This window comes from Lepus europaeus, chromosome 7 (assembly GCF_033115175.1).
Source record: "Lepus europaeus isolate LE1 chromosome 7, mLepTim1.pri, whole genome shotgun sequence".
NCBI lineage: Eukaryota > Metazoa > Chordata > Mammalia > Lagomorpha > Leporidae > Lepus > Lepus europaeus.
In genome coordinates this window covers 17,868,244-17,891,728 of record NC_084833.1, presented here as the reverse complement: position 1 = coordinate 17,891,728, position 23,485 = coordinate 17,868,244, and the positions used below count along the sequence as shown (strand labels likewise).

General features: G+C 49.6%; 1 protein-coding gene across 27 annotated transcripts in view; it reads left to right on the top strand.

Annotated features, from left to right (window-relative positions):
* The first annotated feature begins 1 nt into the window (after position 1).
* Positions 2-23,485, top strand: part of MADD (MAP kinase activating death domain) — a 46,524-nt gene continuing 23,040 nt past the window's right edge. For 2 of the 27 annotated variants that reach the window (XM_062196181.1, XM_062196190.1), the window contains exons 1-22: positions 4-117; positions 3,466-3,611; positions 4,202-4,798; positions 5,211-5,514; positions 6,003-6,134; positions 6,837-6,950; positions 8,072-8,152; positions 10,318-10,496; positions 10,816-11,051; positions 11,220-11,376; positions 11,614-11,717; positions 11,812-12,002; positions 12,395-12,519; positions 12,900-13,039; positions 13,844-13,945; positions 15,642-15,744; positions 16,108-16,294; positions 16,391-16,541; positions 16,835-17,041; positions 19,763-19,863; positions 21,114-21,185; positions 21,522-21,680. In XM_062196181.1, coding sequence (XP_062052165.1) covers positions 3,550-3,611; positions 4,202-4,798; positions 5,211-5,514; positions 6,003-6,134; positions 6,837-6,950; positions 8,072-8,152; positions 10,318-10,496; positions 10,816-11,051; positions 11,220-11,376; positions 11,614-11,717; positions 11,812-12,002; positions 12,395-12,519; positions 12,900-13,039; positions 13,844-13,945; positions 15,642-15,744; positions 16,108-16,294; positions 16,391-16,541; positions 16,835-17,041; positions 19,763-19,863; positions 21,114-21,185; positions 21,522-21,680 — 3,504 coding nt within the window. In that variant the 5' untranslated portion in view covers positions 4-117; positions 3,466-3,549. Of the gene's footprint in view, positions 118-207; positions 300-3,465; positions 3,612-4,201; positions 4,799-5,210; positions 5,515-6,002; positions 6,135-6,836; positions 6,951-8,071; positions 8,153-10,317; positions 10,497-10,815; positions 11,052-11,219; positions 11,377-11,613; positions 11,718-11,811; positions 12,003-12,394; positions 12,649-12,899; positions 13,040-13,843; positions 13,946-15,232; positions 15,293-15,641; positions 15,745-16,107; positions 16,295-16,390; positions 16,542-16,834; positions 17,042-19,762; positions 19,864-21,113; positions 21,198-21,521; positions 21,681-23,485 lie in introns of those variants that run through there. The other 25 variants (XM_062196180.1, XM_062196189.1, XM_062196185.1 and 22 more) reach the window with 19 other exon arrangements.

The following is a 23,485-nucleotide window of genomic DNA, read 5'->3' as shown; positions in this document are numbered from 1 at the left end:
CCAACCCGTTCCCACTCCCACAAGGATAGGTGTGTGCGTAGCCGCCCGTCTCCCGAGGTCTGCTCCACCCTTCAGCGCACGGCTTTGGTGCAGCTCTGTCCCCCGCGGGACTGAATGGTACGGCTCAGGCCCCTCGGCTTCCCCCTCCCGCACCCGGCCCGAGTGGTACGCGCCCCCCGGTGCAGACGCGGAACTGGCGCCCGCTCGGAGCCGCGCGGCGCGGCGCCGAGGAGCGACTGGCGCTGGCCGCCGCGGAGCCGAGGTCCGGTCTGCGTGGCTGGTCCCCCGAGGCTCGGGAGGTAGGGGTCCCCGGACGGACATTTGGGCAGCGGGGGACTTCTGGGGGGAGGAGGAGGGTCAGCGAGCTCCCTGCGGAATGGTCTCTGAGGAGGCCCCGCAGGAGCGCGAGGGGGAGTGGCGGGGGTCTGAGGAAGAAGGGGGCGCGCCCAGAGGTGCGGACGCTCGGGGCAGCGGCTGCGGGCTGCGGGCTCCCGGCTCCGTGCGTGCCGGGCCGGCGGCGCTGGTTCCGGGGCGGGGGCGGGGAACTGTCCAGCAGGTGAGGGGGCGGGCAGAGCTGTCCAGCCCCGGGGCCCGAGCCCGCACGAGCGCCTTGGCGTGTATACTTGTGCGCGCGCGTGTGTGGGAGCGTGCGTGCCCCTTGTTTTTGGTTAGGATTTGGGGAAAAAAAAAAAAACACGTTTGGTTCTTTAAAAGCACATTTTTGTTGTTGTTTTTACATGTGATGTTTCAAAATTGACTTTCTGTGGATTGGAGACGGCATTCACTCCCCCACCCCATCCTCCGGCGTCTGTACCTTCTTGCTCTTTCTTCCCCAACCCTGACTGTTGCCTGCCTCGTTGCTCAAGTTCTCCCCCAGCGCTGGACCAGTGTGTGTGCGATGAGCTTGCAAGGTCACTGCCTGGGGAGGGGGAGGAGAGGCGGGGAGCCTTCTGTTGTGCTCGCGTCAGCGGAGATGTCATATCGCTCTCGGGTTCCTGTGGTTTTACTATGAGATCCTGCCCAAAACGAGAGACCGGTCCAAAGGGGGTGGTTAGCATGGCTGCTGTAGGCCGAAAAGGCACCCATAACGTAAAGGTCTGGGGATGCCAAGGCTGCTTCTAGATGGAGTGCATGGCGATGTGGACGTAAAAGCAGAAAGGTATGGGGTTTGAGCTTTTTGCCTTTGCAGGGTGTCAGGGTAGGAACCAGGGGGCTCTGTGACAGTGTGGTTGGGGCAGGAGGCAGAATCTGGTCGGTTAGGAAGGCAGAGCGTGAGTTATAGGCGGTGGTAGAGGGTTTAGAGTCTTTGTGGGGAGGGGAGAGCAGCAAGAATAAGAAAAGCCTGGGTGGTCTCTGCAGTCAGAATGACAAGGCAGTGGCTATTGGTGGGATAAGGATGGCCAAATCCACCAGTCCTGGCTGGCATGGTCAGGATCTCAGGGTCCTCGTGGCTCTGGAAAGGAGATGGGGACGGCAGAGCATGCAAGTGACTTGAGTAGTGGCAGATAGCTCTCGGTGGAGAGGGCCCGGGGTCCCCCCAAGGCTGGAGAGACCTGATGCCTACTGCGACCTGTGTTCGTGGGAGATGCTTCAGGCCTGATCTTGGAGATTCTGGGCCAGAAGGGGCACCTGGTTGTCTTTGTAGAGCTGGATTGCTGGGCTCCGCCTGGAGTGCTGGTCCTGTAAATTGTTTTACTTTCAAATACTCGGGCTCTCACTGTAGACATCTCTGCATCATTCCTTAGAGAAAGAGGTGTGCTTCTACCCGTATCCCATTTCATCCATTTCGCGTCTCCGTTTTCTCTCCCCTTTGCATTCTGCTTCAGAGCAGCTGAGCACCGCTCTGTAGTGGTCCTCCCCTTTCTAGTAGGCTCCTGGCTCTGCAGCAGCTGGGAGAGCCAAGGGGCTTGTTGGGCTCACTCAGCTGTGCCGTGCCCGGAAACGGGTGTATAGCACACTTGGGAACTTGGTGGTGCAGAGATATCTCTGACAAAAGCCAGAATTAGGTAGGACCAAGTGCAAACTAAAGACAGATGGGGGAGAAGCTGACCCAGTTCTTAGCAAGTGCCATCAGTGGGAGAGGTGTCTCCAGGTTCAAGGAGAGTGAACTGTTGTGGGCGCCCGCCGGCTCTGGAGTAGCAGCTGCTAGCACTCTGCGGTCACCAACCAGGGGAGGGGCTGAAGCTCTGCTATAAATAGTGCTAAGAGCCAGAGTCGCTATGGAGACAAAACTGAATCCTATTACCTGCAGGTCCTCTATGGGGAACAAGGGGAAAGAGGGAGCAGCATTTGGAGGACTCAGAGGTGGTGCAGATAGGTCTTGTTTATGATTAGGCAGGGGAGGGAAAAAAATAGAACTTCTACTCATATCTAAATCAAATAGGACCTTAAGCATACAGGGAGTGTGTGTGTCCATATGAATGGGAGTGCACACAGCTGCTGCTGAGGGAGTGGTGTGTGTGCGTGTGTGTCAGTGTGTCGTCGTGCAATGAGATCCTCTGTGTGTACAATGAACAGTGTTATTGTGTGGCCACGTGCGAAGCACAGAGGTAGAGTCCTGGGGCACTGGAAATAGCTTTGTAGTAGAGCGGAACATTTTATTGAGAGACGGATATGGAGACCCAACAGGAAATAAATGATAATTAACACCATAGAAACTTTTCCTAATTTTAAGACTACAGATTAGAAATTCTCTGAACACTTGCTCCCTGACCTTGCAGGAAGTCTAATTCATAATCTATGTGAGCTCTAGTAGGACAGGGCCTCAGTGGTATGTATTATACTCCCAGTTCCAGTCCTAAGACCAGAATACAGGAGCCTATGATTCAGCATCAAGGGTAGAACTAGCAGCAGTAACCACTTGAACCCCTTTCTTGCTTGCAGGAGGAGACGAGTGGTTCAGATGAGGCAGCAGGAGCATGGACATTGATTATTTGCAGTCACATAGGGGAGGATACCCAGCTGTTGTTACTGTCTGAGGGCAGTTAACTGGACAGCCTATGTAGTACTTTCACATCAAGCTGAATGCAGATTGTTCAAACAGAATAATTAGGTTTCCATCTAGACCTAGAAGTGCAGATTAGTGCTGAACAGAGTCTGGTTGGATCCTGATCCACCCTGGAGCAGTCCTGAAAGTGACTTAATTTTCATTAATGGCTGATTCCAGATTAGACCACCTCCATCTGTTTTTCAGAAACAGCCCCAGGGGCTAGGCTGGAAGTGAGCTAGTCGGTTGAGCCAGGGAGGCAAGCCATTATTTATCCTACTTTTTGACATTTGACTCCAGGAGCTCCTAAGCCTAGAGACCAGGCTAGTAGTGTCGAGTTCACCCATCTTTAATACTAAATGAAGTGGAAGGCCTCTGACCAGTGCCCTCAGAACTGGGATAAAGTTGGCAAGGGATGAGTCTCAGGCACAGCAATGCATCTTATCAGCACTTTTTTCCTATTAAACTTGTATTTTCAGACAATATCAGAATTCCTCCTGGGAATGCTGACTCCTTGCCCGGTGCCCTGAAGTATCTCTGAGATGAACTGATGAATCGGAAACATGGTGCAAAAGAAGAAATTCTGTCCTCGGTTACTTGACTATTTAGTGATCGTAGGGGCCAGGTAACCAAGAAGAGACTGGTTTTTGTCTTGTTTGGGATAGCTACCAAAGCTTCAGTTACTTCCTTTGCTTGTTTCCATGTTGCTTTGTAAATTTCATTCTTCCCCTTTTATTTTACCCTGATTGTAGCATTGATGCTCATAGGGAAAACACATGGTCAGGTGGATGGAGAACGTTGGTCTGGACAGAGACAAAGCAAGCCTATGCCCTTAGCTAACATCCTTGAACTTGAGCACATCTACTCTCTATACCCCAGTTTTCTTGTTTTATAAAAAGGAGTACAATTGTGCTTCTCCACCTGTGGGTCCGTATACTGTTTTGATAATTCATTAGCTAGTCCACCTTGAGATGTAGGAACCAGCCTAAGGGGATAGAGTTTTCCCAAGAAGAACATTTCTAGGATAGGTATCTTCATGACAGTGCTATCAGCCCACTCGCCGAACGTGGCAAGCAGCACCCATGTTTCCCGAGGTCCTGCAGTCAGGTTACTTTCCCCAAGCTAGCATTTTGGGCTGTGTTTATCGACTGTGGGTATGATCTGATGGAGCGTGCCATCCCTTCAGGCTGCTGAGTTTGTCCTTGTTTTCCTCAGACACCCGAGCAGTGACAGTGTGGCCCAGACTCCTGAGCTGCTGCGGCGATACCCGTTAGAGGATCACGCCGAGTTTCCCCTGCCCCCGGATGTGGTGTTCTTCTGCCAGCCGGAGGGCTGCCTGAGTGTGCGGCAGCGGCGCATGAGCCTCCGGGATGACACCTCTTTTGTGTTTACCCTCACCGACAAGGACACTGGAGTCACACGTTACGGCATCTGCGTCAACTTCTACCGCTCCTTCCAAAAACGAATGCCCAAGGAAAAGGGAGAAGGCGGAACAGGGTCCCGTGGGAAGGAGGGAACCCGTACCACCTGTGTCTCCGAGGAGGCTGGCACCGAGAGCTCAGAGAGCGGCTCATCCCTGCAGCCCCCCAGCGCTGACTCCACCCCTGACGTGAACCAGTCTCCTCGCGGCAAACGCCGGGCCAAGGCAGGGAGCCGGTCCCGCAACAGCACCCTGACGTCCCTGTGTGTGCTCAGCCACTACCCTTTCTTCTCCACCTTCCGAGAGTGTCTGTATACCCTCAAGCGTCTGGTGGACTGCTGCAGCGAACGCTTGCTGGGCAAGAAGCTGGGCCTTCCTCGGGGTGTGCAGAGGTACGGCCTGCTGCTGGCGCTTGGAGGAAAAGGAAGCCATTCTGAGATTAGGTGTAATCGTCCCGCGAGGGACTTGATTTCCTGTACAGCGTGAGGTCCCTTAGTGCAACTTAAGCATATTAAATTGGTCCTTACCAAGCAAAAGTCTGCTGCAGAGTTGAACCTCCTACCATATGTGCTGGAGGTTTGATATTTTACAGTGTGCAGGACTGTAAGTCCTGCCGCATGTCTTATTTTTTAATTTGTTCTCGCCCTTCTACCTGCTCTCTGGTCTCACCTAAGCTTGAAGAGTGGGCCTTCCTGGTGTTAGTCTTCCAGCTGTCACCATGATGCTCTCTCTGGTTACCCTGGGTTGCACTGGGGACTGACCGCCTAGGGCTCACATGTCCGATTCCTGCCGTCTGCTCCTCAGGGACACCATGTGGCGGATCTTCACCGGCTCACTGTTGGTGGAGGAGAAGTCGAGTGCACTTCTGCATGACCTTCGGGAGATTGAGGCCTGGATCTATCGATTGCTGCGTTCCCCAGTACCTGTCTCTGGGCAGAAGCGAGTCGACATTGAGGTCCTGCCCCAGGAGCTCCAGTCAGCTCTGACCTTTGCTCTTCCAGACCCCTCTCGATTCACCCTAGTGGATTTCCCACTGCACCTTCCCTTGGAACTTCTGGGTGTGGACGCCTGTCTTCAGGTGCTGACCTGCATCCTGTTAGAGCACAAGGTGAGGGCCGACTCCATAGAGAATAAGGCTTTGAAATATGACTAAGGCTAGACCACGAGCTCTTTGACAGGACCACGGCCTTTCATCTTCTGGCTCCAGGAGGTAATCTGATGCCAGGTATAGAGCAGGTGCCTGGTAGATGTGAATTGTGCTGTGCTATCACGTGGGATGTATTCAGAGAGCCTCCCATTGGTTGAATTATCTTTTATTGTATGGACCTAATTACTTGGAAATATCAGTAGCAGTGGTCCTGGGATGCAGAGTGCAAGAACTGGGAAGGTAAGGGAGTGATTCGAGGGAAGGGTTATCCAGTGCTTGGGTTGGAATGTGGCAGGCCTGGTGGGGCATGGGGCAGTGGTCACTGTGGAAGCTAAGCTCAAGTGACTGGAGTGGTTAAACAGAAGTTACATGTCTTGTTGGAAGAAGCTGTTTTCTTATAACCCTTACTTGATGCTACTGAGTGATCCTTTTGCCATGGCTCCTGGCAGGTGGTGCTACAGTCCCGAGACTACAATGCACTCTCCATGTCTGTGATGGCGTTTGTCGCAATGATATACCCCCTGGAGTATATGTTTCCTGTCATCCCACTGCTTCCCACTTGCATGGCATCGGCAGAGCAGGTGAGTCTCAGGGTGTCTTCTGACTGTCGCTTCTGTCTTCTTGAGAGAGGAGTCTCAGGGCTCAGAGAAGTTGTGAGTTAGTATTAGTATTTAGTCATCTCTTTCTCATAACTTGTTAGTTTGTAAAATCTGACTAATTTGAACTGATCTGGTGGTAAAACCTATACTTTATATTTGTCACAGTTGATGTTAATTATTATAGGCTTATGGCTACAATGTCACAAGTGTTAAAATCATATGGGGTCAACATTGTGGTGCAGTGAGTTAAGCCACTGCTTGTGATGCTGGCATCCCCTATTGGAGTGCTGGCGGCTCCACTTGCAGTCTCCAGCTTCCTGCTAATGTGCCTGCCACTCATGTGGAAGACCGGGATGGAGTTCCTAGCTCATGGCTTCTGCCTGGCTGTTAGGGCCATCTGGGGAGTGAACCAGCAGATGGAAGATCCCTCTCGCTCTCCCTCTGTTATCTCTCTGTCTTTTAAATAATAATAAAAAAGAAAGAAATCTTTGAAAATATATACAGAAAATGCACTGGTCATCTTGATGAAATTTAAAAAATTTCTGGATTTTGACATGCATTTATCCTCAAGGGTTTTGGAAAAGGGATTATGAATCTGCATTTCCTTATCTAGAAAAATCCTGACTTGATAATTCTCACGATCGTCTTTGTCTTCATTTCTTATTCTCTGTGTTACTTCCATAGCTGCTGTTGGCTCCAACCCCGTACATTATCGGAGTCCCTGCCAGCTTCTTCCTTTACAAACTGGACTTCAAAATGCCTGATGATGTGTGGCTGGTGGATCTGGACAGCAGTCGGGTAAGGCACTGGAGGGCCCAGGCTAGGACTGTGTTCTAGACCTGTTCTTTTGGTATCTGTTTTTCTAGATGATTCCTAGGAAGGTCCTACATTGGTGGATAATTTCTGTCGTGAGGCTTATTAAAACTAATTTTTTTCTAAATGCTGCTTTTACTTTATTAGCTAAACAAGCCCTTGGTTAATAAGAAGAAGTGTTCCCTGCATATTCTCCAAGAGCAGTAGGGCTGTTGCAGGACTGGTGTAGATCTCTAATGGCTTTCTGGGACATAGTTTCCAGCAAGAAACTGTCTTTTAGTGCAGACTTTAAAAATTATATTAATATTGTTCAGTGTGAGTACATTCAGACTTCTGTAGGAAGCTATAGTGTGTGTTCATTATAAAACTTGACCAAAAGAAAAAATAAAGAAGAAAGTGAAAAACCATAATCTTAATCCCATTACCAAGATCACAAAGAGGCAGGTGTTGTGGTGCGATGGGCTAAGCCACCACTTGCAGCAATGGCATCCCATTATCAGAATGTTGATTTGAATCCCAGCTGTACTTCTCCTGATCCCGCTCACTACTAATGCACTGGAAAGCGGCAGATGACGGCTGAAGGACCTTGGATCCTCTCACCCACACGGGTGTGTGTGTAGGTGCATAAATCTTACACATACAGGTATGTGATCTGTGTATTCACAGATTGTATATACATCTTCCTGTTGTTTTTTTTTTTTTTTTTAAGATTTATTTTTATTTGAAAGGCAGAGTTACAGAGAGGCAGAGGCAGAGAGGGAGAGGAAGGTCTTCCATCTGCTGGTTCACTCCCCAAATGGCCTTAATGGCTGGAGCTGGGCCAATCAGAAGCCAGGAGCTTCTTCCAGGTCTTGCACGCGGGTACAGGGGCCCAAGCACTTGGGTCATCTTCTACTGCTCTCCTAGGCCATAGCAGAGAGCTGGATCAGAAATGGAGCAGCTGGGACTTGAACTGGCACCTGTATGGGATGCTGGCACTGCAGGAAGCAGCTCCACCTGCTACGCCATAGCACTGGCCCTCTCCCCGTTCTTATTTATTCTCTGTAAGTGAAATTCCAGAGCAGTTAATTTTGATGTCTTGCCTTTTACCTTTTTCTCGGATGCAGGTGATTGCCCCCACCAATGCAGAAGTGCTGCCTATTCTGCCAGAACCGGAATCATTAGAGCTGAAGAAACATTTAAAGCAGGTAGGTGAAGAACGATGGAAAGAACGAGAGTAATAGATGCTATAGGGTTGATGAAGGAAGACAGCCATTCTAAGAGCCATTTTCCTTTTAGTATAGTGGATTTTCTTCACCTCCAATGGGCTTAAGAAGGGGTGTACCCCATTTTGTAGAGTCCTTCTGGTTCATTGTAGGCCCTGTCACTCTCCCATGCTGGTGATGCTGTATAAAACAGCTCTCCACTTTCCCTTTGTCACATCTGCCGCTCTTTACTGTCTTGGAGTGCTCTCAGCCTTATAAGTCAGGAGTTAGCAGTTTGCACAATTTGATCCATGTTATCTTCTTGAATTGAATTACACCTTTATTATCTTCTTGAATTATCTTCTCTAGGTCCCTGTAGAATCCCTTTTTTGAGTAATTCCTCACATCCCTATTTCATTGGTTTATTTTCTTCTTCTGCATGCCAAACACAGTACCTGAAGGTAAAACTTGACAAGGCTCCATTCCTTTCCCCTGCTGTATGTGTTTTGTGGGACCACCAGATGGCACTGGATTTATTTTTAGGAATCCATGCTCTCATTTGGAGGGTCTTTAGAAATCTTTTTCTGTGTCCTATAAGTACATAGTAGTCCCTCTAGTTGATACCTGGATTTAAATGGGTCAGTTTGTATCATCCCTCTCACTTGCTTCATCCCTGCTGATGTAATATGATATCTTGGTGCTGCAGAATCTGGTGAGGATCGCAAGCTCAGAAAGTTCCTCTAGCTGTCTTCACTTGCTGTGTTTTCATATTTTTTTAAAGATTTATTTATTTATTTGAAAGGCAGAGCTACAGAGAGGCAGAGGCAGCGGGGAGGGGCCTTCCATCCACTGGTTCACTCCCCAGATTGCTGCAATGGCCAGAGCTGCACCGATCCAAAGCCAGGAGTTTCCTCTGAGTCTCCCGCATGGGTACAGGGGCCCAAGCACTTGGGCCGTCTTCTACTACTTTCCCAGGCCACAGCAGAGAGCTGGACTGGAAGTGGAGCAGCTGGGACTCGAACTGGCGCCCACAAGGGATGCTGGCACTGCAGACTGGGACTTTAACCCACTGCACCACAGCGCTGGCCCCGTGTGTTTTCATTCTTGATGATTGGTTAATTATGACTAATAAGTTGAGAAGGTTGATATGTAGAATTGCACTTTAAATGTATGTAGGAGCTAAGAGCCTTGGGCTTACTGATTCCGTACCCTGACCCTTGCTACTCAAAATGTGGTCCAAGGACCAGCAGCAGCACTAGTGTTATGTGGGCTTTTTAAAAGTGTAAGATTGGGTGTGCCTTTGGTGCAGTGGTTAAGACATTGTTTGGGATGCCCACATCCCATATCAGAGATCCTGGGTTGAAACTTGGGCTCCAGTTCCAAGTCCTGCTTCCTGCTAACGGGCACCCTGGGAGGCAGCAGGTGGTGGCTCATGTGTTTGGGTCCCCGTCACCCACATGGGAGACCTGGGTTGAGTTCTGGACTCCTGGCTTTAGTCTGGCCCTGCAGTGGCTGTTGCAGGCATTTAGGGAGTGAACCAGCAAATGGAAAAATCTTCCTCTTTCTGTGTCTGCCATTCAAATAGAAAATATGAAAATGAAAACAACAACAACAACAACAACAACAACAACACTAGGGCCTGGCATTGTGGCATAGTGGGTAAAACCCCCGCCTGTGATGTCTGCATCCCATATGGGCGCCAGTTCACACTCCCTCATGGAGCCCCTTAGATGCTGATTTAGATTGGAAGCATTGAATATAGGAAGTTCTCATTCTTTACATCCTTCCGAGAAACTGTTTTTACCTTTCAGTTGTTTATATTGCCACATATATTTCAATCTGGAAAAGCACTTCATGACTAAAATACATTTGGAAACTATTGTCCTGAACTTCAGATTTAATCAAGTTGCTGGGATCTAGGGTGGCTTGAGATGGATAACTGCAGAATTCAGATAGCTTTCTAAAGGCTGAAATAGTTGAGTCCTTATTTCAAAAATGGAGGCACTGAAATAGGTGGGCCACAGTTCACGTATTAGTATAGTTCTTGGTTGCAGAACTTTATAATCAGCGAGAGCGTGTGATGTAGAAGACTTAGAGAAGGGTCTTTCCTAGGAGACTGGCTAGCTAGCCAAGAGTCTGCCTTAGATGAGGGATTTCTTCCTCCACAGGCCCTTGCCAGCATGAGTCTGAACACTCAGCCCATCCTCAATCTGGAGAAATTTCACGAGGGCCAGGAGATCCCACTTCTCCTGGGAAAGCCTTCTAATGACCTGCAGTCCACCCCTTCCACTGAATTCAACCCACTCATCTATGGCAATGACGTGGATTCTGTGGATGTTGCAACCAGGTGAGACCAAGCAGGTTGTCCAGTCATGGGTTCTAAATTGCTCTCTTTCTCTCAGTGGCCTTGGGATGGAATACTTTTCTGAGCCAGAGCATATCTGTATATAAAATGTGGATGATATTAGAGTGTGTTTTCCACTTTAGTAAAAAGCGAAGAGGAGAAATTATTGAGGGATTGGTGATTCTTTAAGATACCTCTCCCCTTGACACTGGAAGCCTGTTAAATGATGGCTTTGCCAAGTGGCCTGAGACCTTGGATCATGGAAACCCTGGCTGCACGGGGCGTGGGTCTGGTGTTAGCTCACCATCCCCTTCTTCTCCAGAGTGGCCATGGTGCGGTTCTTCAACTCCGCCAACGTGCTGCAGGGCTTTCAGATGCACACGCGGACTCTGCGTCTCTTCCCTCGGCCAGTGGTAGCTTTTCAGGCCGGCTCCTTTCTAGCCTCACGGCCCCGGCAGACTCCTTTTGCTGAGAAATTGGCCAGGACTCAGGCTGTGGAGTACTTTGGAGAATGGATCCTTAACCCCACCAACTATGCCTTTCAGCGAATTCACAACAGTGAGTCCACCCAGCCTCCACCTTTGTCCTCCTGACAGTTCTCCCTTTGCTTGTTTCTTTGCTAGTCTTTGCCCCACCCCTTCCATGCTTATTCTGCGTTAGACTTTTCCCTGCCTTTATGTTATGTAGTGCTTGTTGCTAACTCTGTTGTTTCTCCTCTTTGGGTAGATATGTTTGATCCTGCCCTGATTGGTGACAAGCCCAAGTGGTACGCTCATCAGCTGCAGCCCATCCACTACCGAGTCTATGATAGCAACTCCCAGCTGGCCGAGGCGCTGAGTGTGCCGCCCGAGCGTGACTCCGGCTCCGACCCCACTGATGACAGGCGAGCAGGCCCCTCTCCCTAGCCCTTCCCTAGCAAGATCTCAGGGGATTTAGATGTCAGTCTTTGAAGCCTTGAATTGTATTTTAGTTGATTGTTTTTCTTGGCTTCTTTATTTTACCTATTCTCTAACCTTGAGCTAAGAGTGCTCCTCTTTTATTTTTCCTAGTGCTGATTGCACTGTTTTTCCCTGCCCCTTCCTTCTGGTCTTTTTTTTTTTTTATGCTCTTCACTTTGCAGCGGCAGCGATAGTATGGATTATGATGACTCAAGCTCTTCTTACTCCTCCCTTGGTGACTTTGTCAGTGAAATGATGAAATGTGACATCAACGGTGACACTCCCAGTAAGTGGGCTCGGGGAGATCGGCCAGCCCTGGGCTGGGGTTGGGGTTCTGGAATGGGGTGGTCTGTACCTGCTTCCCTCGGCTTGTTTCCCAGATGTGGACCCTCTGACGCATGCAGCACTGGGGGATGCCAGTGAGGTAGAGATTGATGAGCTCCAGAACCAGAAGGAAGCAGAGGAGCCTGGCCTGGACAGCGAGAACCCTCAGGAAAACCCCCCAGTGCGCTCCAGCGCCAGCACTACCGCCAGCAGTAGCCCCAGCACTGTCCTCCATGGAGCTAACTCTGTACGTGAGGCCACGGAGGGGTGGGTGAGTGGGAACCGTTGCTGGGGATGTGGGCCTCATCTCTGTTAGCAAGGCCGCACTGCAGTGTTCATTTGCCTTTTTCCTCAAAATCTTCTTATCTTCTCCATAGACCGTTAGGGTGAGGGTTTTGAACTTAGAGCCTGAACGCTGCAGTATTGATCCCAGAAGGTCACAGCATTGTCCAGGGTATAGCTGAGATCCCCCTTTCATAACCTGTGGGTACAGAGAACAGGGATACTACAGATATTTCCCCACACATTCCTTTGGCCAACAGTCTGCTAGACCTGCACTGACCGGGCCCTGCCTAACTGAGATACAGGGACGTATCATTGGGCACCAGGTGATCACCTTTTATTTACTGTGTCCCTTAGGAAGCTGCTGACTCTGCGGAGATGGATGATATGGCAGCAGGAGGCGTCTCCAAGCCTCCCCCTACTGTGCCTCCCGGCATCAGCAAATCGAACGTGGACAGGCGTCAGGCAGAAGTCGGAGAGGGGTCAGTGCGCCGGCGAACCTATGACAATCCATACTTCGAGCCCCAATATGGCTTTCCCCCTGAGGACGATGAGGATGAGCAGGGGGAAAGTTACACTCCCCGATTCAGCCAGCATGTCAGTGGCAATCGGTGAGAGCCTCGGGATCCCCGCTAGTTGGGTGACTGAAGGACTTCACTGCAGTGGACCCTGGGCGAGGGTTAATCAGAAAGTCTGAGAAGTCTGATCGCCCTCACGGTCCTGCTGTTCACTGAGGGTGGTGCTCTGCTGTTGGGATTTAGGAGTCATGGGAAGGGAGTAGTGACTGCAGCATAGCGAAGGCCCACACTCCCAAGGTCAGGTACCCCTACCTGGGGCTCACAGGTGCCACTGTGCGTTCAAGGGCTCAAAAGCTGCTGCGGCCCAACAGCTTGAAACTGGCAAGTGACTCCGATGCAGAATCAGACTCCCGCGCGAGCTCTCCCAACTCCACCGTCTCCAACAACAGCACCGAGGGCTTCGGGGGGATTGTGTCATTTGCCAGTAAGTATCTTCAGCGTTCTCATTTCCCTGTTCTGTTTTCTCCCACAGTGGGGCCTGACCAAGGCACACACTGCTTCGAGTGTGCAGTGGAGGGCTGGGTTGGCATGATCTAGGTGATAATGGAGTGTTTTCAGAGGAGCTCAGTGAGGACAGGGACGGGTTAGTTGTTTTCATTATACATGGATGTTTCAGACTTCCCAGGGAGGATAGCTGAATGGTCAACTGAAAAATATGCATTAAATCCAAGTCACACACACACACACACACACACACCGCATATGTACTTTGCAGAAATATTCTGGTTCAAGTTGATATGAGTACATATCTTTGCTTGATGAGGGTTTTTTTCCATCAACATGCTTTGACATCTGTATGAGATTGGTTTTTGTACTTAGAATATTTCAAGCAATGAGTGGCAAGTATGAGTTAAAGATTAAAGATGGACCTTTGTTGGGTCTAGGGTCACGATAGGGGATAATTGTGATTGTGAATTTTTTCAGAAGCCAGGGAGGGACAATGTCAGCTTCATGCCAGAAGCATACAGACTGTCAGTTTTCATACTGTGTTCTCAGTAGATGAATGACATGGGTATTGTGGGAAGTGCCTGAATAAAGCTAATGGCAGTGGTATCTTTGTTTACCCTGAGTTAGGCTTGATCTTTGCTGAGATGGAGCAGAGACTGATCTACTGAATTGGGATTCTGTTTGAAACGAAGGGAGGGGAAGAGGAGCATACAGTCAGTGCAGTACAGTGTTTTAGTTGTTTGTCCTGCCGACTCACTGGTCTCTCACCTGTCTTTGATAGGCAGCCTGTATAGGAACCATAGCACAAGCTTCAGTCTTTCAAACCTCACGCTTCCCACCAAAGGGGCCCGAGAGAAGACCACGCCCTTTCCCAGTCTGAAAGGTAACTATAGCCTGCCTTCTGCCAAACCAGGTTTCTCTGGGAGATGTTTCAGGCCTGTGGGCGCTTGTCAGGAGCCTGGTGTATGATGAGTCATTTGGTCATGTGGCTTTCATGGCTTTCACTGCGCATCATGGGCTCTAGATGGCTGTCAGGTAGAAACCATCTTTGTAGCTGGAGAAGGTCCTGCTGTATTGTTTAGAGTAATGGCAACTGTGCTATCGCTGCTGCTTCTGGGGCCCTTGTTAGTGGTACACAGTTAACACAGGGATCTTCAGCTGCCCCTAGTCACCTGCCAGGTCCTGCTTGCATGGATTTAGAACAGAATCCATCCCAAGGAGCCGTCCCCCACAGAGTGTTTGTGGAGAGCTGGCAGTGTTGATAGGAGCCTTTCTGTGACTTCGTGTCCATGTAGGCTGTGAGTGGGCCAGGTAATATTTACTGGTTTCTAGGGGCAATGGTCCCAGAGGCAACTAAGACCTTGTTTGAATTTCATTGTGCTCTCATGAGTTTGAGAGGCTTTTCTGAATTTAATTTGACTTTGGTTTGTTTTCTCTGAATATTGTGCTGAAATATTTAGTTATGGTAGGAAGTACAGTGACAAGTGCTGTACTCTAACTCACCTCTCATTCCCAGTGATCAAAAATATCAGGAGTCTATGAAATACTCTTTGGTGGGGATGGGAACATAGGGTTTGATGGGCCAAAGGACATCAGAGCCGGTAGTATAGGAAACTCATTAGCACCGCTGCATTGACTCCAGAGGGGCTGGGTAGATCGGGGATGGAAAGGTAGATGTCTGGCTTTGATTCATTATATTTGAAGAGAAGAGCAACTGATGCTCTTTCATTGCATGCTGATGCTTCATTTCATTTGCTGCACTTAACCCTCTCACCCACTCCCCATCTTCATACCCAACCCCCGCCTCCCATGACAGCATCTGCAAAATGGGTCTCTTCCCTAAGCAGGCCCTCTGGACCCCTGTGCTAGATGGTTCATGAAAACTGGTGATCCCTGTGTCACGCATGTGCCTGTGTAGTTCCTGAAGGCTCCTGTATCATTTACCCTGCCTCTGGCTCTGAGATGCCACTGCTTTAAGGATGATCTTTCTTGGAGCCTTGGGTGCCTCCTTGTCACTTGGTTTTCAGCTCTGCGGTGCCCAAGAACCAAGGTTATGTGCACTGTTCAAGCTTTGGGAGAATGCTCAGATTATCTGACTTACTGCTCCATATATGGGTATAGGGGTTGCGGTATCGTGGTGCACCTACTAATTGTGTATTTTGTGTCCCAGTATTTGGGCTAAATACTCTAATGGAGATTGTTACTGAAGCCGGCCCCGGGAGTGGTGAAGGTGGGTCTTGCCTGTGAGCTGTGCATGGTCTTTTTTTTTCCTAGCATCTTCATGCCTGCCTGAGGGCCATCCTCCTCAGGGAGCAAGCAGCTTCACATGAGTGACCTGCCTTGCCCCGTCCCCGAGACGCCCGTGCCTGCCCATGGGGCGTGCTGCTGGTGCATGTGGAGTGGCCTGAGTCTCCGTTCCCACCTCCTCCACATTGCCATGGCTGGTTTCTACCTGTGTGTGATGCCCTGGTGCCACCCTCCCCCAGCCCTTCTGGGGAATGGGCGTGGAACATGGCTAATTAACACGAGTTCCTGGACTAAAATTGTGATGGCTCTCCTTCCTATCTTTCCTGCTGTAGGAAACAGGAGAGCTTTGGTGGATCAGAAGTCATCTGTCATTAAGCACAGCCCTACAGTGAAGAGAGAACCTCCATCACCCCAGGGTCGATCCAGCAATTCTAGGTAATAAACGGCACATCCGTTTTAAAAGGTTGCGGCTAGAGGTCACGATTCCTGTGCAGAACTTGAGGGGTGCTCAAGAGTGGGAGAGAAGCCCTCAAAATGGTAGATGACAGCAGTTCTGGCCAGCACTTCCATTCTGGCGCAATCCCCTGCAACAGTAATGGTTTACAGTGTTGAGGAGGGGGAGACAGCAATGCTGGGGACCTGGGCAGACCAAGTTACCTGAAGGGGGTGGGAAGGCAGTGGACTTGGGCATTTGGAGGCTTGGCTTGTATTTGCTCCTGGAGGGAAACCCCTTAGTCTGTGCAGGTGGGGGATGCTCTGCTAAGGAGCTCCCGATCATAGACGTGTGTGGGCCCGCAGCGAGAACCAGCAGTTCCTGAAGGAGGTTGTGCACAGCGTGCTGGACGGCCAGGGCGTCGGCTGGCTCAACATGAAGAAGGTGCGCCGGCTGCTGGAGAGCGAGCAGCTCCGGGCCTTCGTCCTGAGCAAGCTGAACCGCACAGCGCAGTCGGAGGACGACGCCCGGCAGGACGTCATCCCGGATGTGGTCGGTATCTGAGCTGAGACAGCGGGATCAACCGGGCAGAGAGGTGTGCAATCCAAAAGCAATGTTACCAACTCTGTCCCTGGGTTCCCATTGCAGGAGATCAGTCGCAAGGTGTATAAGGGAATGTTAGACCTCCTCAAGTGCACAGTCCTCAGTCTGGAACAGTCCTATGCCCATGCAGGTCTGGGTGGCATGGCCAGCATCTTTGGGCTTCTGGAGATAGCCCAGACCCACTACTACAGTAAAGGTAGGGATCACACCAGCCTGGCGTCATCCCATGCATAGCTCTCCCAGTTGTTTCTGAAAGAGGAAACGTACTTGCCCCACAGCAGGTGTTCCTGTGCCACGCTTCCCATAGGCTTTGGGATTTTATTTTCCAATGCATGTTTATATGTGGGTATTCTTCTGTCATAAAAATTAGAATGATAGCTTTTCTTTCCTTGCACTTCTTTTGTTCCACTTTCTCCTACTGCATTTCCCTTCCTTAGTTACCATTTACTACCTCTTTTGACCTCTTTCTGTATTCAATTTTTCCTTCAGAACCAGACAAGCGGAAGAGAAGTCCAACAGAGAGTGTAAATACCCCAGCTGGAAAGGACCCTGGTCTGGCTGGGCGGGGGGACCCAAAGGCTATGGCCCAGCTGAGAGTTCCCCAGCTGGGACCTCGGGCACCAAGTGCTACAGGAAAGGGTCTTAAAGAACTGGACACCAGGAGTTTAAAGGAAGAGAATTTTGTAGCATCTATTGGTACGTATCACCGTGTTTGGTGTGGGGAGGGATCCTGGCTTCTTAAGTATCCCTCCCTCCTCTTGGTTCATTCAGAATCCCGCCTTTCTCTTCCCCATGCTTTGCTTTCTTGAGAGGGAGATAGGCCTGTGTCCATTTCTTCTCTATCCCTTATGCTTTATCCATGGCCACCTCCACCTGCATCCTAGAGGAAGGATGGACGTTTTGTTTAGAGGGCCCAATGAGGCTTAGTGCAGGAAGTCTGAGCTGTACTCCTGGTCTCTCTTGTTTCTTTACATCTGAAGTTCTTCACGTAGTGGAGAGGCCATTCGAGTTCCTAAGAAGATAAAAGAAAGTTTACAGATGCATCTTTAGCCTGTGACAGTGTGGTCATCTGGGTCTCTGAGGCCAATTTTCCCATTACACTGCCCTGGACTTTGCTTCTCTGGGTGCATCTGCCGACCCTGCTCCCCTAGGTTCTAGACCTCGGACTTGGCTCTCTCTAAACCTTCCTCACGGGACTTGGCTAAAAGCTTGCTTACATTTGGTGTTTCTCCATTCTCACTAAGGTGGTGCCTAGGTGAGCTCTCTGGGTGTCACTTCTGTTCGGCTCACTCCCTGCATGACCTTAGAATTCCAGGTCATATCTTTCTTTTTCTGATTTTAGGGCCCTGGGCACTATGATTCCAGCTGATGCTTTTGTCACAGCCATTAAAATGGCTTGTGTTCCCAAAGATGGTAATTAGGAACCAGTTTCCTTTATGGAGGAACTACACTGGATTAGCCACCATAATGCTTCCCTAGAGGCAATCAACCCTGACTCTCCTGTCTCAAGTGGTGTTCTAGAAAAAATACCGTGACCTGCCAGTCTGGTGATCCAGCGTTTTAGTTCTGTATCTGTTCCTAGCTAGAACACAACTCTAGGCAAACCACTTCCTGCTTCAGGGTCTCTGTCTCCTTCCTTATCTGGGAAATGAAGAGATCACACTGTGGAGTTCCTTCCAGGCAGAGAATTGCCACGGTTGGCATTCCCTCAGTTTCCCCTTAAAGATGCTAGCCTTGACCATTTTATGTTCTCTGTCAACCTCACTGGGAGTGTTTTTCCAGGTGACTTGCTAAGATTGGGTCTCTCGCTAGGGCAGGCACTGGTTCTGAGGGAGTGTTGGTTTTGGGGTAGCCCCAGGAGGATGCTGAAACCTCCCTGTTAGTTGGCCTCTCTCCTGTACAGTGAATCAAATGCATTGGCGCTCATGCTTCTGGAATGCTTTGGCCGCTTGACGATCACCTATCGTACGTGGAATCTGTGAAAGCTGCCGTTCCCCAGCTCGTTTGGCAGGGGGTGTCTGGTGTGGTGGAAGTCTAAAGTTATCCTAAGTTTCATGATCCTGGGCAAGCGCTGCAGTCTCTTTGGGATCAGTTTCGTCATACCACGGAAAAGGCGCTTCACTCAGTCCTTCCAGCTCAGTCTGCAGGGTTTTCACTGCCATGTTGGGGCTAGGGGTTAGAAGTCTGGAGCCTTTAGTTCATGAGGTTAGGGGAAAGCACTGGATCTCTTGATTTCCCCCTCCTGCCCCAGAGGAAGATGTTTTGGATCTCTTGATGAGTGATCCCATGCCTGAGACTGGACCAACCCTGGGTGGGTGGGTATCCATTCCGTCTGTCTGACCAGCCTCTGACTCTCTGTCTTTCTCTCCTGCTTGCGTTGCATCTGGGGTAGAATTGTGGAACAAGCACCAGGAAGTGAAAAAGCAAAAAGCTTTGGAAAAACAGAGTAAGGAACAAATGCCCCTTCCTGTTCCCAAGTCTCCCATACCTGCCAACTCCCCGGGCCCAGATGGGGCAGGCTCCCTTTGTCAGCCCCACCCCAAATTTGCTCTTGAGGGATATTTGGACTGAAAGCAGGTAGGTGGTGAGTGAGTCCTAGGCGTGTGGCTTGTAGGCTGCTTCTTGCCCCTCCACTCATAGCAGTCAGGCTGCAAACAGGGTGTCCATGGAGTAAGACCCCCCCCCCCTTAGAACTTGGTTCTCTGTTGCTGCAGAGTTGGTGGGGAGAACGTTTGCCCATGTCAGTGACCTCATTGGCTGATACCTCCCTCACCCGTTGGAAGGCCTGTGGGCACAGTTGGCAGAGATGGTTGCTGTCCCTCTGTGTTGAGTCTGTAGCTGCCCAACTCTCTGGTGGCTTGCCTAGGCACGCTTTCTTGCTTTCTGTCATTCTGTCCTTCTGCCATATCATTGTGGGTGGGTGGGAGGCACTGGGGGTGGCTTTTATCTCAAAAGTAGATGTTGGGTGGGGGTAGGCAGTGCCCACTAAAACAGTAAGTGTTTATTTCACTGCACCTAACCTTTTCCTGGCTCCTTTAGACGTTTGGGAAGCAGTGAGTGACCCAGGGCTCCTTGAGTGGTCTCCTGCTCCAGTTACACTCTGACTGAGTGCCGTGGAATGTGGTTTAGACCTTTGTGGGGATGGGGTTTTCTGTTTAGGGCAAGTTGCTCAGAAGGTTCTAATGTTAAGAAGATGGCTGAGAACTCCTTGAGACCAGGTCTAATTTGTCTTACTTGGTTCTTAAGGCATCTGGGGACATCTTCTTCCAGTGGATCCCACGGAATGGGGGCAGTCCCTGGAAAGGTGACTGGGATGTGCTGAGCAGGCCTGGGGCCAGGCCGTGCTGCTGTCCCACTCCCTTTGCCAGCCTGCCCTTGCTTCTGCATACCAAGTAACAGAAGTCTTCCCCTACTCAGGGCCAGAAGGAATCAAACCTGTCTTTGACCTTGGTGAGACAGAGGAGAAAAAGTCCCAGATCAGCGCAGACAGTGGTGTGAGCCTGACATCTGGTTCCCAGGTTTGTGACAATCTTGTTGAGAATTGTGAGGATCAAATCTGCTATCTCAGAAAACTGCTTTTTTAAAAAAGATTTATTTATTTGAAGGTAGAGTTAGAGAGACAGAGAGCAAGAACTTCCATCTGCTGGTTCACTCCCCAAATGACCACAGTGGCCAGAGCTGGGGCGATCCGAAGCCAGGAGCTTGGAGCTTCTTCCAGGTCTCCCACATGGTTGCAGAGGCCCAAGCACTTGGACTATCTTCTGCTGCTCTCCCAGGCATATTAGCAGGGAGCTGGATTGGAAGTGGAGCAGCCAGGACTTGCCTAGCACCCATATGGGATGCTAGTACTGCAAGTGACATCTTTACCTACTACACCAAAGCACCAGCCCCTTAGAAAATTGCCTCTTTTTTTTTTTTTTAAAGATTCATTTATTTATTTGAAAGAGTTACACAGAGAGGAGAGGCAGAGACAGAGAGAGAGAGAGGTCTTCTATCTGCTGGTTCACTTCCCAGATGGCCACAACGGCCAGAGCTGCACCAATCTGAAGCCAGCAGCCAGGAGCTTCTTCTGGGTCTTCCACACGGGTACAGGGGCCCAAGGACTTGGGCCATCTTCCTCTGCTTTCCCAGGCCACAGCAGAGAGATGGATCAGAAGAGGAGCAGCTGGGACTAGAACCAGCTCCCATATGGGATTCCGGCGCTTCAGGCCAGGGCATTAACCCGCTGCGCCACAGCACCGGCCCCAGAAAATTACTTTAAATTAAAAAAAAAAAAAAAAAAAAAAACCTTGAAACAATGTAAATATCTGATAATAAGGGAATGATTAAATAAATATAATTGATCCATGTTGAGTCCAATATTGGACTCCATTAAGGATTGCATAGCCAAAGATTTAGTGACATGAGGAAATGTTTATCAAGCTACAAGTATAGTGTGATTCCAGTTTTATTTTTTAACTGTATTAGGGGAAGTCTGAGAAGGAACATATTAAAAACAGGAGTTAAGTGGGTGGTAGATTTAGGGCTTAATACTATTTCCTATTTCATGTATTTTTGATAATTAGAATGTATTTCTTGAATGTATATTATTATTTTCTATTTTGTTTGTCATACTTATTTTACATTTAGGGAAAAAAAAACTATTCATGGCCTCCGTAGGGACGATAGCTGAAGGGTGGGATGGGGAGAAAGAGGAAGGTAGACTGTTTGAGGGGCTGTGCCCAGATAGGACCCATCTCTAAACGTGTGTTCCTGTGTCTCGTTTCAGAGGACAGAGCAAGACTCAGTGGTCGGTGTGAGTCCAGCTGTTATGATCCGCAGCTCCAGTCAGGATTCTGAAGTTAGCACCGTGGTAGGGGAACACCACACTAGCATCTTGGCGGGTGGGGGTGGATTTCCCCTTTGGAAAAGGGGGCTCCTTTCTCTCTGGGGGCTGTTCTCAGTCTCAGGTCAGCATGGTTCTCATGGTGGAGATGTGTACCTGTTGTCATAGGTGTGTGTACGCGGGATTTCACCCAGGGCTTTTCCTCATCTTTTAAAAAGAAGCTACTTTGAGAAGCTGTCTGGCACGCCTTTGAAGTTCAGTACTTTCTGTGGTAGCAGAGAGCTCTAACAGCTTGGCATTTCCGGGGCGCTTCCCTGGGGAACACCCCTCACTGCCTTTTTTCCTTTCCAGGTGAGCAATAGTTCTGGGGAGACCCTTGGAGCGGACAGTGACCTGAGCAGCAATGCAGGGGATGGACCAGGTGGTGAGGGCAGCAGCCACTTGGCAAGCTCGCGGGGCACTTTGTCTGATAGTGAGATCGAGACCAACTCTGCCACAAGTGCCATCTTTGTAAGCTTTTTTTTTTTTTTAAACAAAAGAAGACTTTTTTTTTAACAGGGGAAGGAAGTGGGTTAAAAAAGAAAAGATGAAACATTTGCGGGCTCGTCCTGCAAGGTCCGCACTGTCGGGGTGGTGGGGCAATGGCGTTCTTTGACAAGAGCACCGGAGACAGTTTCAGTGAACATGTCCACTTATTAACAAGCAAGCATAAGCTTCTAAGGGGCAGGCAGAAGGGGCTAATTCAGGGCAGCACTCATTCTATAGGATAAAGCTAATATTGGCTCCACTGTGCCTCTCCAATCAGCTCAAAGGTCACGTAGGCAAGCCTACTTAGCCTTCCAGGTGGTCCTTATGGATCTGGGCCATTCCCTGGAGCTGTTTACCTAATTGGCAATTAAAGGGCCCTTCAGCAGGAAGCGGGAGTGGGGCTCCTGCCGCCTGCTAGCAGTCAGGTCATAGGGTCCTTCCTGGGAGGCATGGTGTGTGCCATGCCCTCTTAACCTGCTGCATGGGCTCGGCAGGCAGTCTCCTGGCCAGGCACATGGTCACCCCCAAACATTAAGATAATAAGAGTGGAAAGATGAAGCAAGGAATGGCTAATCCCCATGTATTTGGCTTTAAGGAAAATGTTTCTTAAGAGTCACTCGACTTGGCGAACTGGGTTTTTTAGAACCCTGTCTGGAATCATTAATGAGTTAGTTACCTGCCCAGTCGGGTAATGGCTGTGAATGCTGTGTGGTAATATAGCTGTGTTTAAAACGGACAGAGATACCTTTGTAGCAGTGTCAGAACAATTACAGCTCTCATTTTGTGCCAGTCCACTTATTTCTATAGGCTATTCCAGCTGTTGTTGTTTTTTAATACAGTGTTACTGTCCTTAGAAGGACTCTTTTTTTTTTTTTTTTAAGATTTATTTATTTGAAAGGCACAGTTCCAAAGAGAGAGGGAGAAAGAAATAGAGAGGAGAGAGAGAGAGGTCTTCTATCTGCTGGTTCACTCCCCAAATTCCCACAACAGGCCCGAGCTGAGCCAGTCTGAAGCCAGGAACCAGGAGCTTCTTCTGGGTCTCCCACATGGGTTCAGGGACTCAAGAACTTTGGGCGTCTTCTGCTGCTTTCCAAGGCACATTAGTAGGGAGCTGGATCAGAAGTAGAGCAGCCAGGACTCGAATTGCTGCCCATATGGGATGCTGGTGTCACAGGTGGTGTCTTTACCCACTATGCCATAACGCTGGGCTCAGCTAGTCTAGTTTTATTTTGGTTACTGCTCTATTTGTATAGCGCCTCAAAATAGTATTTCATTTCAGTGTATTTCTAACAGTTGTTTGAAATTTTCATTCATTGATAAACATCTATAAAGAGTTACTAAAAGTGCCAGATTCTGTACTGAAGAAACTGGTGAATAAGGCATGATTTCCACTGTGGAGAAGTTTGCAATCCAGCATACAGTATGTTGTTATGAATAGTATCTTCTGAGAGGTGAGGGGAATGAAACTTGAGAAAAAAACAGACTTGGGCTGTGCTGTGGCATAGCAGGTAAAGCCTCCACCTGCGGTGCTGGCATCCTGTATGGGTGCCGGTTTGAGTCCAATCCAGCTCCCTGCTAACATGCATGGGAAATCAGCAGAAGATGACTCATATGCTTGGGTCCCTGCACCTATGTGGGAGATCCAGATGAAGCTCCTGGATCTTGGTTTTGTTTGAATCAGCCCAGTTCTGGCCATTTGGGGAGTGAACCAGTGGCTTGAAGATCTCTCTCTGCTTCCTGTAACTCTGCCTTTCTCTCTCTCTCTCTCTCTTTTTTTTTTTTTTTAA